Source organism: Strix uralensis, chromosome 2 (genome assembly GCF_047716275.1).
Source record: "Strix uralensis isolate ZFMK-TIS-50842 chromosome 2, bStrUra1, whole genome shotgun sequence".
Classification (NCBI taxonomy): domain Eukaryota; kingdom Metazoa; phylum Chordata; class Aves; order Strigiformes; family Strigidae; genus Strix; species Strix uralensis.
In genome coordinates, this window is record NC_133973.1 from 51060723 (window position 1) to 51077857 (window position 17135).

At 38.3% G+C, this 17135-nt stretch overlaps 1 protein-coding gene across 5 annotated transcripts in view; it reads left to right on the forward strand.

The window, feature by feature from the left end:
* The window catches only part of SH3KBP1 (SH3 domain containing kinase binding protein 1), a 238498-nt gene that overhangs the window by 142181 nt on the left and 79182 nt on the right, over nt 1–17135 (forward strand). For all 5 annotated transcript variants that reach the window (XM_074858676.1, XM_074858679.1, XM_074858678.1 and 2 more), the window contains one exon: nt 6295–6491. In XM_074858676.1, coding sequence (XP_074714777.1) covers nt 6295–6491 — 197 coding nt within the window. The remainder of the gene's footprint in view (nt 1–6294; nt 6492–17135) is intronic.

The window sequence follows — 17135 nt, forward strand, 5'->3', positions numbered from 1 at the left end:
AACTTCCTTTTCTGGTTTATGATTTTTTTATGACACTATGGAATGTTGTTGAGGATATCTTCAACAAAATACAGGACTTTGACAGAAAGGAAGCTCAAGATAAATACCTTGTTGGCTGTGAGTATTTGTTCTGCTTTCACCAGTATGTGAGGAAAAGGAAGGGCAGTTCCGGTCTCGTCTACTGCAATTGCCATGTATAACTTCACCTTCTTTGTCATTCGGAGCAGTTATTCGGGCATTCCATGCTGTCATTCTCTAAATAGAAGGAAAGGACATATTTCCCCTCACTTTCTTTCCCTTCCATAAAAGGCAAAAATCCCAATAAGCTCCATTTACACAGTTCTTTGTTCTATTAAACACAGTTGACAGCATTTCTCTTTGGGCTGCCAGACCAAATCAGGAGATCCATTGCATCGTCTCAGGTGTGTGTGCCTCTGAACAGCTGACCTTTACATCACTTAACAGAGCTAGCCTGAGACGTGCTTAGAGCCAGAGCATCGTTGGCTTATACATTGTCAGAGTGGTCCATCTTTCACCCAGTGCCATAAATTGCAGAGAGAACAATCCAGAATAAAGAACAAAAATCAAATTGCTAAATAACAGCTCAAAATAGAAAGCTCTGTAAAGCTCACAATATAGTCCCCCTTTTTCCTGCCATTTTAAGCTCTTTAGAAACAATCGGTTTCCTGCTTTGAATGGAGTTAATTTTATCACAGCTGTTTATTTTTGTTTTAACAGCTTTAGTTTACACAGCCCTTTATCATCCCTAAATATCTTTCTGATTTAGAATCTTGGTTTGATGCCAGCACAGCTCTGGGGCTGTTGGTGAATTAAATCTAATGTTGCGGTTGCTTTTTAATCCCTGTTTGAACTAATCTGTTTTGGTGCATTTCAGAATGTTACTCTCAAAAGACCCATAACTGGCATAGCAGGAGCGTGGTGTGTTTGAAATGTCTTGAGAAAACTAATCTTTCTTATATACCCATAGAGGAAAAAGTGTGTGTGAAGTGCGAAATTCCTCCAGACAGTGTTGTGAGAATTTAATCTTCATGAATACTAAATTAGCTTGCATTTGTAAGGAGCATGAAGCAGCACAGAATCTTAGAGCTCTTAAGTGTTTTGAAATAGCTGTATGTCAGTAGTCCTGTATCTTCTCCCAGCCAAAAGGTGGGAAAGGTTGGCTCCTGGGAGTTTTAACTTCTTGCTGCTGATGCTGCCATAGTTCAGACTTCAAGGAGCTTACTATAAAAGTACACCCAATACTCAGATTTGAGCTTTACCTTGTGGTGCTACAGATGATTCAGCAACAATAAATCTAGGTAAAAGAATAGTGTGTTTGCTTGTAGAGCCAGAAATGGGAAGTGACAGCCCCAAAAGACTTATGTCCTGAGAAATTTTAAAGATTTGAAATATATTCTTACTATTAGGACTGGTGTGGTAGTAGGCATGTTAGTAAGCACCTTGTTGATGTTATGTTCTTAGCTTGTCAGCTCTCCAAATACTGACAGAGAGCTGGCAGATTCTAGAAAAGTTGCTGTTAAAAAAGAAAAAAGTGAGAGGCCAGACTACTGTAGCTTTTATCCTATCCTGGCTATATTAGAAGTATTTAATAACTAGACTTAAGAAAAGCAGGATGTGCTCAGTGTTTCTGAGGATAGCAGTTTGCTGAGCTGCTGGCCTTACCTTAGTACTCAAGTTCATAGCTCTGCCACATCTGGTTCAGACTGCGTGGGTGTACCAGTGAGCAGCAGCAGATGACTGTGCCAACTGAAATGTTCTCCTGTTTTTAATGTCCATTTAGCAACTTGACCTCCCTGCTAACTGTAGCTGCTCTTGAAGAAAATTTCATGTTTAAAGTTCATAATCTGACAAATAGGTCACTGAGATTCCTGCTTAGTTCCCAGCTGTATCCATGGGCTACATTTTGTCTTTTGGGGAAACTATCCACCCAGCTCTGTTCTCCTACTAAGCTGTTTGCAGTGCTGGCTAAAAAGGACATGAAAACCTGAAGAAAAAAAAAAAAAGAAAAAAAGGTGGATGGTTGGAAGAGTGACATTTTTCTGCTTTAGGAGGAGAGATCACCTCAGCCATCCCTTTCTTGTGTAGGCAGGGCTTGGGAGGCCAGTGCAGCCTCACTTGGCAAGATTGCTCCAAGAGAATTGCTGGCATATATCTCTTGAGATAGATAGATAGATAGATAGATAGATAGATAGATAGATAGATAGATAGATAGATCGATCAGGGAACAACCCAATGGAAAAATAAATGAGAGGAGAGAACTTGTCAGGCAAGCGTGGATATAGTATTGCAAATCCTTGCTTGCAAGTTCTTTTATCTGTACAAATCAGAGGTGTATATCTCATGTACCTTCAGAGGAACATAAGAGACTCTCCTTAGCACATCTTTAAGAGTAGAAGCATGGTAGTTTATTCTTTGCAGGACTGTTCTGTATTTAAGCACTGCACTACTGTTTCTTAATGTTACCACAGATCTTCATTTTATCTAATTTGTTCTGTTTCCACTGCATATAGTCCTCCTCTTCTGTCACTTTTGCCTCTTGCCCTCAGCCATGAAGTGATAAGAGCAAGAGCAGACTAGTTCTTGGAAAAGCCAGGGCTTCTATTGTTACTTATTTATTTATTTAAGTCCAGAGGGCTCCTCAGTTTGTGTCAGTCAAAAAATAATAGATTATGTCACTTTCCCAGTTGATCAGGAAGAATTCTTTTAATTTTGAAAGACCTTTGTAAGACTGACCTCTGTATCTGGCCACTCAAATGCAGTTTAGTGTGGACAGGCATAACTTCAGTCCATTCTGTCCTCATTTTAAAAAAAAGCCAAATAAACCTGTTATTTCCTATGTTGCTTTCATTATGAGGACTGTATTCTGAGACAAAGCTCTGTGACAGCATAGAGAATGAAATGATTCTTGGATTATCATCAAGCACAGATGGGTGATGCTAGGGAAGTCTGTTGTAAGCCTGAGGTGAGGTTTCTGATACAAGGTGTGATGTCTTATCATAGAAGAATGATCATAAAAGATGAAGATGTCATTATAAAAAACAAGTGATGACCCAGAAACAAAAGCCTAATTCTTATTGGAGCCCCTTGAGGTTTCTGCTTTCTCTCTCATACAGACTTCAAAGATCTGCAAGTGCATGTGAGACCTCTTGAGTAATTCCTGTAATTACTTCCATATTTTACTTCCATCCACTGGCCAAGGTCCAGGTCCTCTTCTCCCACAATTAGTGATGCAGAAAACCTATTTTAATTATTTATTTTAGCTTTTCTGTTCATTTCAGGGAACAGCTAAGAGCAGTCACGGATTCCATCAGTTAAAATTCAGTTACTTGTGGAGGGAGGTCTCTGCACCGCTCCCTCCCTCCATCACAGAGTAGTTTGAGGAGATTTTGACAAGGATGAAAGAAGGAACCTTTGCCAGAGGGTAATTTTTCCATCCCATATCAAGAAGATCTTTTGTTCAGCAAAGTGACAGTGATCACTGTGATTTGAGTTTTTTGAATTGTAGGTGTTTTATGCTCAGAAATGTTATTTGTAACTCAGTATAGTCGACTGGTGACCATTCTCTTTGCATTTAGAAGTAGTAAATAAAGTTGATTCTAGCCTCTGTCTCAGCCAGGGTCCTAGTGACTGATATTTTTCAAAGCCAGGGAAGGTCTAGCTAGTAGAACTTACAGCTTCTTCTGTTACTGCCCAAGGCACAAGGTGTAGGAATAAGAAAGAGACAGTGACTTTACTTTGCTGTGTTGCCTGAAGAGATTTATACCTCTCTGGCATATTTACCCTTGCACCTCTGAGTGCCTCTGCATTGTGGAATGGCTTTGCTACAGATAACCGCTCCCCTCCTGCCAACAACATCACAGAGCAGGGTTGCAGTGAATGCTTGAATTCCCTGATTATTGCTTTCATGAGCTCTGGAAGAGAAGGAGCACAAGGAATTTACTTTGTTGACGGCAGAAATACTACTGTTCTAACTACTATAATAAATGAGTGAAACCAGATTTGAAGTTTTCCCCCAGGCCCATCTTGGGAAAATAAAAAGGTCCAAGTAAAGAGATCAAGACCCCTGCATAATAAGAATTGTAATACTATTATTTAGTATTCCTTTGAATTCCAGTGCTGCGCAGCTTATGGAACAAAAAACTTGTTCAATGCTATCTAAGTGATCACGCAAAGAAACAGAAAAATTACTTGTGTTCAACAGGTAGATGTAGCAGCCACTCAGGAGGCCAGAGGACCTAAGCATTTTGCCTAGTCTTTAGTCTTTTTGTTTGTTTCTAACTGGGGTCTTTCTCTAATTCCACATTTATACTCCTTTCATGTTTCAGATACAGAAAATCTCAGAGCAGCATACGATAACTTTTCTGCTTAACAGTTTTGCTAAAAATCCTGGCCTGACACATAATTCTTGATTTCATTTCCTAGCAGCACCCTGGTGTTGAAACCAATTTAACAGATGAGCCCCTTGCATCCTGGATCATGAAGTTGTGCCTGTAGGCCTCAGGACTTGCACTGGTTTCTGTGGTTCACTGGAAAAGCTTAAAGTAGCCCTTGAAGAAGATACTATGGTTTACTGGGTAGTTGTGTTGCTAAACAGTGAATTGCCAGGAAGACAAGAAGTCCCCCCCAAAACAAGTTGCTGCTCACTAACATGGCAGAAAGTTGTTGGATGGAGACCATCTGTTAAAACCAAAGGCATCACTTGATTTGGGGAGGCAAAAGCAAAGGGTTCAAATGGTTAATGTTAAAAATTTTATTCATAAAGATTTTCATTGACTTCAAAATATTTTTTTCTTCAGGTAATTCCTCTATTTGGTTTTGAAGGGTTGTTCTAGTGTAGGCTGGAAATTATATTCAGATGCTTTCAGCTCAGGAACACTGCTTCATTCTGTTTCTGTTGCTTATACACATCAGAGAACTGTAGAAACTGGGGCATGACGAAGATTTTTTTAAAACTTGCCACATGCTCCACAACTTGCAGCCCTTTTATAGGGATCCAGTAGACTTTGCCCAATCTTAGTGCCATTTCTTTCCTTTTGGCAGAAATACAGATAATTTTTGGGTAACATTACTTGCTTACCAAAGGGAAGAAGGAAAGAGTTTTGTGTATAATCTCTACTTGATTTTAGGTGTCCAGATTTTCAAAAAGAATCTTTCTTCTCTACTGGCAGCCTCTTATCATGAAAATCCATTGCAGTCATTTCATGGACCTCGATATAAAAATAATTAAGAAGATAAGCTTACTTGAAATTTTTCTTTCTTTGACTTGTAAGGTCCACATCTGTGGCACCACAGATGCTTGTGGGGGAAATGTGAGGACTTGAGTTTGTTGTTAGGTAGAATTAGTGCTGTAGTAGCAGCAATTGCTGTGGTTTACCTGGAAACATAGTTAAGTCAATCTGTAATGCAGGAAGGAAGATTTAAATGATCCAGGGGATTGTTTCAATTGGAGGAAGCTTCAGTGGGTCACACTTGCTGCCAGTGACTGGCCTGATTCTGCACCATTCTGTGAAGTGGCTGAAATATCACCATATTGCATCTGTGGCCTCTGCTATTGAAACAGCAGATATTTTCAGATAAGTGCAGATAAATTTTCCTATTCACTGAGAGAAGTAATGCAAATCAGAATGCAGTTTTGATTTACTATGTTCGTAGAGGATAGTGTGCATGGGTGCTTTTCTTATGAGGCTGTCTATGCTGCAGAGATTCAATTTTCAGCTGGGAACATATTATGCAGCTTATTTGATTGCAAATTTGTTTGAACAGCTTTCAGCTTTATATTTCCCAGTTAGGTAATGTACCTTTAGATACTAATTGCATAATTGGCTTGATATGAGTCACACAGATTTAAGGTACAGAGCGCCTGGTCTGACTGCTTGTTAGCTTTAAGTGGCTTTATACAATATATGTACAACTGAATTTAACTCTTTCATTTATTGAGTTGTCTTCCAAATAATTTTTGTCTGAGGAAGAAGGATTTTCTTGGTACTCAAGGAATGGCCATCTTCATTCATGAAGTTTTGATGCTGGAGTATGCATGTTTTGTGGATTGGTGTAAGTTCTAACTGGTACACCAATGTAATGAAATAAAGTGATTTTTAAAACTCAAAAATGAGCGCATGGCACAGAGAGCATCTTCTCTACTTCTCTACCTGTTTCTTGTGCATTTGTTTTCCTTTAGAAGATGGTGGGAGGGATCATTTTCCAGTCACAATCTGTTTTGGAAATAGTGAGCTTCACACCTAAGATTCCTTATTTCATCCCTCCATTTCACAGGCCTAAAAGATGCTACAGGCTCTGAGAGTGACGGTGGTGACTCTTGCAGCACAAAATCGGAAGGAGCCAATGGAGGCACGACAATCCAACCCAAAAAGGTCAAGGGTGTTGGCTTTGGAGATATCTTCAAAGACAAACCTATAAAGCTACGACCACGGTCAATAGAAGTTGAGAATGACTTTCTCCCAGTAGATAAGGTATGTTTCATTTCTTAATTCTCTCTTGGTGTTGGTTTAAAGAACTTTTCATCCTAAAGTTCTAAATTCTGTCACTGGCCAAAACTTGAAGGTTTATGGTCATTATTTTCTAATCTTTCTGTGGATAAGATTCTGGGGTTTTTTCCTTTTGCCATGCACCAGAAGGTGAATTCCAATGAGGTTAGCTGCCTGCAAGAACTGTTACTTTGCTTAAAGATTTACTTCTCTGTTCGTAACTCCATCTGTTTAATTGGCCTTTTTTTTTTTTCTCTGAGAAAATACTACTTTAGAGAACAAGACTGGAGAGGCTTTTCAGGCTTTCAGTTACTCACATTATGGTAAAATAAAAATTGCTAATTCTTATATAAACTAAGAGGGAGATACTGTCATTGTGCCATTAGTTTGCTTAAAAAAAAAAAAAAAAGGATGCTTTGGGAAATACCTAAATGTCTCAACTTAGTACTGGATTTGCTGATTTAAAGGATGCTGTCAAAAATCACCTATCTTTGTTTAAAGGGATTAGTAAAAGAGAAAGCATATTTTTTATGGGTTTGTTCTATATGACATAAAAAGAATGTCCTGAGATTAACATTTGGCGAAAAAATTTACTTTCTGACAAATAGAAACAGACCATCTTTTTAAAAAGCACTCTTTGTTCCAAAGCCTCACTAAGTAAATTAGAAATAGAGAGAGGCTAGAAAGCAAAAATGAGATATTTGTAACAAACTGGAGGAGGTTTTAAAGAAAAAGGATTGATCACTCTAAGGTATGTCCGTTAGAGAAACAAACAAAAAAGTGCATTGTTTTCTAATAAAGTAACAACTAAAGAAAAATCTGTGAAATCCTTCCTATAAGTGTACAGTTAAATTTGCATAGGGTTACTGATGTGCTGAGAAGTGTTAGGAGGCTTCCACAGCCTGGAGTTCTGCTATGGACATAGTTATGTGATGCATTTTCTTTGACTCCACAGTGATTTTAAGAAGCTTCTGGGCAGCTGCTCTTGTTCCCTGGTGCAGCAGATTCTCACCTTTTGAGTTGTGCTCGTCTAGTTGTCTGTAGAACCAGGCACTATAGGAATTACATCTTTTGGCCTGCACAGCTTTTATTTTTTAACCTAGATCATTACAGTGACCTGATTTATAGCACATCACCTACCCCTACATCCACCCTGAGTTATAGTGGTACAAGAGAAGGGGAGATCCTGCAGAGACATTGTGGAAACCTTTAAGTTAGTTATGCTGAGGGAGATTTGGTTAATAATTCACAGGTGACTGCAATTTGCATTCTGTATAAGGAAGGTAGTGAAGAGCTGGGATAATCTAAGTAAAGGAAAAACCTAGATTGTATTACTCCTTGACCACTGTTGACTTCTTCAAAGCCTGTACGGTACCCTGCTTGTTTTCTGCTTCTGGGTGGGCTTGTTAACTCATGTGTGGGGTTTTGTTAATGCGCAGGGCCAGGAGCAGCTGAGCTGTATTCCAATGGCACCTCATCAAAGAAGCCCCGCTGGGATACAGATAGGGACAGGTCAGACCTGGTGGTGTTCACTGAGTGCTAGCTAATGAACCTCCTTCCTGCGAGATTCAGGGAGTGGGGTAGAGAGCAGTGAAGTCAGCTTTGCATAGAGCCATCATGGTGTCTTTCTGCAGCATGGTTTATTTATGACCCTTACAAACTGCCAGGGTTTAAGGTGCGATTGGGCTTTATAAAAGCCTTGTAAGTGTGCTGAAAAAGAATTTACCAGAACATGAACTTGGGTAATAAAAGGTTTCTTTCTTTTTTTTAAACCTCATTTTGGAGGATGTTTGTTTTTATAATTTGATGGCTGCCTGCAATCTTGTACTTGCAAGTCTTTCCTTACAAGTCCCATGTAAGGAAAATTGCGTTGTATATAAGAAGCACCTGATAGCAGGCAGACTTAAACTCATGCATAGCTGTACTTAAACCTTTTTTCTTTGGACTCAGGACATCCTGTAGCATCAGGAAATGTGTATTTTAGTAGTGCAGTTCTACAAGAGATGAATTTTAAATTATTAATTTCCCGCATCTAGGTATGTAAAGGAAATACGTGGTACAGGAAAATCACCTAAGGTAAACACACTATTATCATTTACATTATAATAGTATTTATAATTGGTGTGTAACATAAGCATTCACTTGTAAGGGTGATGCATATGTAGGCACTGACCAGAATTCAAGTGTTGCACAAAATACAGTTATCCCAAGTCTGATATAGGCAGATTAGGATTTACATTTGATAAATCCCTGTTAATGCCACATGAAGGATTTCTTGTGTCTGCAGTTTACTATAATTGTAGCAATCTCTACAGTAGTGATTGTAAATGGGAACTAATTAAAATAAATTATATATCCCTTGAACTCTGGAGTCCCTCCTTTTAATGTGAAGTGTTCGCAAAGTGCTTATGAAGTGGTCTTCATTCCCTGAAGGGGAATCTTACTCTACTTTATAGTAATGAGAAGTTTTACCTTTGTTTTTTTCACAAAGAACAAATATTTGTGCAGCATAAGTCAATACATTTGTTACCCAGCTAAAAATTAAACACAGAATTTTCAGAAAATCTCTAAAATTTTCCATTCTACCCACACACCTTCCTTCCTATGTCTTCAGATTTCTCCTAAAGTTGGTATGGTTAAGGGAAAATAATGGCTTCATTTTTGTAAACACAATCCCTTATTTGTTTCAAGCACATAGATAACTAGAAGCAACACTTCTTTGCTGTAGTTGCTTTTTTGCTGTCTAGGGTCAGGATGGTTAACCTTTGAGCCACGTGATTCAGAGGCTTCAGCACTGTGATCTTTGCCTACTCATAGCACCAAAACGTGATTCACTCACACAACATTTGGCTACGACTACAAAACCTCCCAAGTACTTCTTTCCTGGCTGCAAGAAATTCCTCCCTTGTCATTGTCATGTTCTTTGACATTTAATGCTGTCTGAGAGCAAGAGAATCCTGCATTAAGTTTGCCATTCCAAACAAGGTCATATTTAGCTTGAGAGCTCTGCATACTGGATCAAAAATGTTGCAGTGTGTGATGCAGAATGCCAAATCAGCATGAATTTTTCTCTAGCAATGTATTTTTTAAAGGGATCTTTGCCCTGGTATGTGCCTTGCTTATTTACAAGTAGCCTCAGTTTTTCAATAACTTGTAATCTTTTGAAGAGGCAGAAACAATGCTTTCCTCAAGTCCTTTTTTTTTCTTTAATACTTTCTGAAGTTTGGAGACCCTAAAAGGCTTTCTGTTGCTTCTCCTTGATACAGTTACCGATGAAACATGGTATATATTACTGTAATGATACTGTTACCTTTTTGATTTAAAATATTTCCTAACAACTACTGATTTTCCTTAAGCATCAATAAATTAGTGTGAGGATTTTATAATGTGAGATTATTTATCACAAGATAATTCCCATGGAAAATGTCAGTCCCATTTATGGAAGAATCAACAGGGTCTCATTTTGTTGCCATTATCCCTTTGTGTTCTAATGTGTTTTCGATTTTATGAATCATAAATTTAGATCATATTTCATGCAGAGGTGATATGAACTGTTGGGATGTTAAGAAGGCTTTTACACAAATACTGGCAGGAGTATGAGGGCAGAAAGGATTGCTGCCAGTGAAGCAGACGCAGATGCAATTAGCCTCTCCTGTAAATCACCAGGCAGTTTGATGTGCTTCAGGTGTTCGCCCGGTGGTAACAGTGGAGGATATAGTGACCCTTGTCTTTTAAGTCAATAAACTCTAAAGGCAAAACTGAGGAATTGTGTGAAACCTCATTGGTTTTCTTGGTGTCCAGAATTCATTGCTTTGCTGTTCTTTGTTCTAAAAATCACAGAAGCAGATTATCCTAGGGAAATTAATGATGCAGTTTTGAGAGTTTAATTTGAGCAGTGCCATCAGAGCTGTGCTTTTTTAAAAAAAATAGAAGAATCAAATACTTATGCTTTATAGTCCTTTTCTTTGCCTGTTTGTGTTGATGAATTGACCACTAGTCATGTATAACTAGAATCAGATTCCTGAGACTTGGCTCTGTCAAATTCCCATTCATGATAGGTGTAAGTGAACTAATTTACAATGCTGCATGTGGCTGAAGACATAGCTTGCTGACAGATGAATTCTTAGAAGAAATACAGTATGCATATAAGTATGCTGTGTCTCCTGAGAAAATTCAGTGTATCACTGTTAAGTAACACAGATGTTATTGTCAAATCGAAATGCCTGCTTCACATGTCCTCCTTCTGCTTGTGCAGCTTCAACACATTTAAATAGGTATTTATGCTTATTTCTTTTTTCCTTTTTCATTTTGTAGTAGCTTATCTAAAAGTTCTCTTTCTAGGTTGGACTTCCTTCCAATATGATCCATATGTGCTTCCGTTGTTCTAACAAGCTATCGCTTTTTCCTCTCATGTATCTAAAAATAAACCTCCAAAAGTATGGGAAAATTAATTCAACCAATACTTTCCTTAGTCTGAGTTCACTGTAGTGGGTTGGTCTGTGAGTTGAGGCTTCAGCTGGAAATGCTAAAGGACATAATAGGTGAATATAAAATAAAAAGTCTTAAAAAGCCATTTTTATCTTTCTGAAAACTGCCCTTACTTCAGAAGAGACTATTGAGAGTATTTTCCATTTGAGATATATTTACTGTTTTCTTCAGGCAAGACTTTCATAGTTGGCTAGCAGTGGTGAATTTGAGCAGAGCTAGATTTCATTAACAGCCTTTGATGAGGTCACATTAGTGTTTGCCAGAACTTAATATAAATTATATACTCAACCATCAAACTGGGGAGTATTGCAGCCACTGTAATGATTTAATATAAAGGGGCAGGCTGTCATGGCTCTAGGTCCAGCAACTTGTAAGATCTAGTTAACTGGTGTTTAGGGATCGTTCTCACTGCAAAACACTGAATTTATACAGAAATTTTTATTTCTGTATATATTTACTACGTTTGGGAGAGGAGAAATGGAGAAGAAGTAATGGAAGTAGACACAAGAGCTATAAGGGCTAGAAGCTCATGTCAATTATTAAGTCTACCTGTCCTTTGTAATAAGGTAGAAATTTGTAAACTCTGAGACTGAGTGGTTGCAAGGTCTGAGTTTCTATTTTGAGCTGGTGAGCCAGGGACCCAGAGCTGCGGTGGATGTGTTGTGCTGACAGTCACATCTTTGCCACATCTGTTCTGTCAGTTCCTACCTGGTTGCTTGTAGAATACATTTCCCCCCTTAATTTTCAGTTGTCATTTAAAAAGAAATCTTCAAGAGGTGCAAGTTGGAGGCTCCTCCTGGCATTTTTAAACTGGCTAATGGTGTGCCCAAGCCCCGTCAGCGCTGCCCAGCAGCACCCATGGTGCATGGCCAGCACTGGCTGCAGGTGCTGCATGCATTGGTCTGTGCTTGCCTCCATATTGCACAGCTGGCTGCTAATTACTTTCCCCTCGGATGCCTTTAGAGGTGCTTGCTCCCCTAACAGAAATGTTGAAGCCAATGTTCGAAATACTGAGATAATGAAAAAATAGATGTGAGCAAAACCACCTGGTACTGAATATGTACGCTGTTAAAAATGCTTGCTAAGGCAGAGAGCGTGCAATACAAGTATCAAGTGTGTGTAGCGCTTCACACTTGAAAACACAGGTTTCTGGCGTTCATTTATTTGGAGGCAGTGATCAGTGATGGCAGCGGTGGTGGCAAGCATCAGCAGTGTGCCAAACTCTTTAGAAAAAAGGGGAAGCACTCAGCTGTTCAAGCAGCATTTGTGTTTTGCTTTCAAGTTGGTGTCTCATATAGTCTGGAATCCCTGCCCTTACCCTTTATTCACATGCCATCTTGTGAGGAAAGCTACAGGGGAAAAAGGACCCTGACCCCTTCTGCAGTTGTCATGAGAGCCAGGCTGCCTCTAGCGGGGGCTCACTCCTTCGCTGGCGTAACTTTCCAGTCCTTCAGTTCAGTGTGGAAACAGGATTTATGTGTTTCTTTCATTATGCAAAAAAATAGCACACGTTTGCAAATGGTGGCTGATGTTTATGGGGTGCTGTGGATGTTATAAGTTGCATAGCATATTGTTATCCTTTCTGGAGTAACTAATTCACAGCTATAAGAAGGAAGGGTAGGGAAAATATGGCTGGCTTGTGAAATGAGAGACAGTCAAAAAGCAGCATGCCCCTTTTGGGGAGGCTGGCTCAAAGCAAGATCTGTTACCAAGGAAATAGAATGGGAAATGGAAAATTAAGCTTGAAGGGAGGAACAAATTTGATAACCTTGGCTGGCAGCGAGTCTCTGCTGAGTCACTGAACTGTGCTATGTGAGTGAAGCATGGCTCTTATCTCCTATATACTTCCTGCCCTTCCCTGCTATCCCATTAGATATTTGTGCTTTAGTGTTTTCTCACTTTGATTTGTAAAATGTTCAAGCTGTCTGAAGAGAGTATTTGTGACACAGTTCAGCTTTCACGTGAGTCTGCACTAGCAGTTTTTGGTGGAGAGGTTACCCCCACAATGGTTTGTGCTGCTTGTGACGTTTTTTAGGCTTTTGTTTTTAATAAAGACTCTCAATAAATGCAAGATAGTTGTTCGTGCCACAAGGCTTTACATGTATGTTGTTAGTCTTTATTCAGAAAAGATTTGTCTGTATGAAGGAAACACATCAAGCATATGCATGAAAACCATTTTCAACTTATGTTCCTGACTTGAGCTACTTGAAAAACATCTAAAAACAGAAGCAGAGTAGTGTAAGAAATATTGATAGTACCAGAAATTACTCCTAAAAGTAACGTGGAAAATCTGGTCTGATCTCCCGGGGGAAAGCACTGGGGTTCTGCCAGAATGAGTACTCTTGGAAGAGTGCTTTCTGGGAGGGAATACTCCTGATTTTTCAGTCATGGTTTTGATTAGGAAATCTTAGGATGCTTCAGTCTGAAAAACAGGATGTGTAGGTTTATGCTAATGCAATTATATTTCATAATAGGGAGAGAATAGAAGTATATATGTTGCAAATTGCTGTGGATCAGCTGATGACGGATCGTTTGCTAAGCACAGTAAATCTCTGAATTTCGATTGAGTCTGTATCATTACCAAGCCTTATACCCCCACAAGCATTTTAAAAGAAGAATTGTTAATAGTTTAAAATAAAGCTGATTTCCTGAGTGCAAGAGATACTTGATGGAGACATAAACTGAATTCGTAGGAAAGATTTGTCTCATATTTCAACTTCATTGTGGAGAAAATGCTTCAGAAAGTAACAGTACTGACATGCAAACTAGCTTTTTTGCTGTCTGATGAGCTTTGAGAGAACTAGTTCATGAATTATGACAATATAGTATGTCTAACAATAGCAGTAAAATCTACCTGAGTAAAATCTAATTGATATAAATTGATATAAAGAGATTTAAATTAGTGTATTCAAAGCTTTAGGAATAAACAGTTTTATAAACTGTGTCTTAGTGTTTCTAAGTGCAATGATTTTTTTTCTTGCCCCACTTGGATTTTGTCAGATGATGTAACTTTGATTTTTAATTGCTGCATCTGAGTTGTTAAGTTTTTTAAACTTTGAAAATATTATAAAATTTGTAATGAGATGACATTTGATATTCTTAGCACACATGAACTTTGAAAGTTAAAAGAACAAATACTGTTATGCAAAAAAATAAAATAACCCATCTGACTTTAGAAATGACGTAAATAACTTTCATGCTTTCTGAGATATTAAAAAGATTAATGAATGTAAACCAAACTGTATATAACCTGTAAACTACCAAGAGTAATATTTATACATTCATCTTTTGTTTATCATCTATTTAGCTTCATTAGTTTGTGGAATTGTTCTGATTTTTTAAAATCTTCCATAATCGGGGTTATTTTTAAGAGAGTCATACCTGATTGTAGTATTTATACATTTATATACACTCATAAATTGCATAAATTATAAATGTGTTACAGATTATTCTTCTCTCTTAAAATAAGTATCAATAATTGTGTGTTTTCTGAACTGATAGTGATGTACTGTAATATAAGTTTAAAATAATTTGTGAAATCTTCAGGAAGAAGGTTGCTGGCTCACTAGGCCTTCAGACTTTGCTCTGAATCACTCCTGAACCTGTTCTGCAGCGTGGTGCAGGCACAGAGATCGCTGCTGCAAGAGATGTTGCCTTTTCTGTGAGCCATCATTTCTTGGTCGTTTCCATTCTTTAAAATATCCTGATGTTTTTTCTGGAGATCTGTACTTGCAGTGATAGTCCTACTCAGATCAGTTGTGATTTGCTTTCAGTATAAGGCCAAAGGGGACCTCAGAGATCATCTAATCCAAGCCTCTTGACTGGATTAGGACCAAACATATATAAATAGTCCCTGGGGATGGCTGGTTTTTAAAAAAGCATCCAGTAAAGAAGATTGTGTATCCTCCCTATGTTCTTGTATTTCACTGTTTTAGCAGAAAATATATTGTCATATCCTGGCTCTGCAAGTTAAGCTTTTTCTTGGTTTTTTTTTGTAGGAACAGAATGTTGAACAATTCATTGTTCTCCCCTTTAAAATCTACATACCATCTAAGTTTATCATGTCCGTCCTTACGCTGGTTCTCAAAACTAGAGAGAACCTTTTTTTTCTTTTATCTTTTTAATGTATGAGTTCAGAAACTTTTTTTCTTGTTTCATAATTGTGTTGGCACTCCCATGAGAATGTCTCTGTAGAGAATGGGCTGTGTATGTATAGGGAATGTGTTGAGTGTGCATAAGCATGTCCTGTTTGGATGGTTTGTGTGTCTGAATAGTATATAAGGTCAGATGGAAGTGAGAGTGTATAGTATCTTGTGGCTTGCTTAAATATAAATCTTTAATTTCTTCCAAATTATCTGAGAAGCCCATCATTCCCTGCTCTTTTTTAGTCATTTTAAAGTTGTGAGGAGGCAGTGTTAAGAATTTGTGAGATTTTCATGGAACCAAGCATCATCTTAATGATGTTTCAGTTTCTTGATCATATTCCTTTAAAAAGCAAAAGCCAAAACAAAGGTATAAATGACATGAAATGTCAGCTTTTTGTTTGTTTGGGTGTTTTTTGACAGAGAGACCAATGCATTCAGAATTTGTCATAAGTTTATTTTCCTGTAGTTATTTGCCAGACTTTCTGTCCGGGCTGTTCACAGAAAGGCTGTACATCCTCGCTCACATTGCCTTTCCTAGCGGTCGGTCTCAAGAAGCCAGGAGAGACTAGGCTGGCTTGGGAAAGCAGGAGAAACTTCTTGTTGCGAGTGAGCAGAGGTAGGAAAAGCTCCAGATTTCCTGTGAAATAAACAAGTGGAACCTTTGTTTCCCCGGGATGGCCCGGAGTGTGAGTCAGTGTCAGGGCTGGGCTCCTGCGCACGCTGAGCTGAGCTCATGCAAGGAAGGGGCAGGACTCCAGGGCTCTTCTTGGACACTTTGAGCTGCTGAAAGGCAGCTTGGCTTCACAATGGGAGAGGAGGTATTTCTTTTACAATTAGTTGGGGTTTTTTTCTGTGGCTGTTTAAAACTGTATCCTAATATATATTTGGCAGAGCACGGGGTTCGACTGCAGGGTTCTTTGGTTCTTCTGCACACTTTGTAGATGCCGGGTAGGTAAAAAGGAAAGAAGGAAAAAGAGTGCTGGGGATCCTGAAGTCCATTTCTGCTATAGAGGACCGTATTAGAATAGGGGGTTACTGTCATGTGAAAACATATTCTGTCTTGGCTCTGTTTAACTTAAGTTTTTTTCCTTTCAGACTGTTTGGCCATTAAACTTGCACAGATGTTTTTTATTTCTATATGATTTGGTTTCAATTTTCTTACTCTAAAGGATAATTTAACTTTACAGTTAGACAAGACTAGCTGCACAGTCTTTAGGATGTGTTGCTCTTTCAAATGTTTGCTTAGTAAACAAAAATTCACACATACCCCTTTTTTTTTTTCCTTTCCAAATGCACTAAGAAATCTACACTTCTTCTTTTGGGCAGAAAAAAGAGGAGGAGCTTTACTAATTCCTCTTCTTGAGTGAGGTGACATTTGGAGTCTTTTATACAAATGAGGAAAACTGATATGAATGATTTTTGGAGAAAATTATATTGGGATAATAAAATCTAAATGGAAATTATCCTTTCCTTCAAGAAATGGCAAGGAAAACTGGAGTCAACTGATGCTTGTAAAATTTTATAGAAAGCTGGATGGAGAGACACCAAGTAAACTGTTTAATGATTTGCAGATACTTTGGGGACTTTTAGTAGAAAAATGTAAATTTATCTCAACTTTGGCTTTTCACAGCTGAAGTCAGTGAGCTGTGTGCAGAAATGAAGCCTCAAGTTTTCTGAGTTGCTTTTTCTCTTAAAATGTGCCCTGTGTATTTCTTTTTTTCTGCCTTAAAAAAAGAAAAGAGGAAGGAGGAAAGGAGTAGTGCAAAAGGATTGTAGACCAGCCAGGCACTTGGTGGGATAAAAAGTCTGTAGGCCAATTTCTACATCGCCTTTTTAACTCCTTGTTGCATGTGTTTCTATAGGAGGTCAGTGGCATTTTGTGTTTCTAAAATAGTTTTAAATACTATGGACATGATCTTATATTATTAAGTTAGTTGACCAAGTGCTTCTTAAAAACTTCCTAATAAAAGCCTAGGAGGGGGGAAAGGGACTTAGC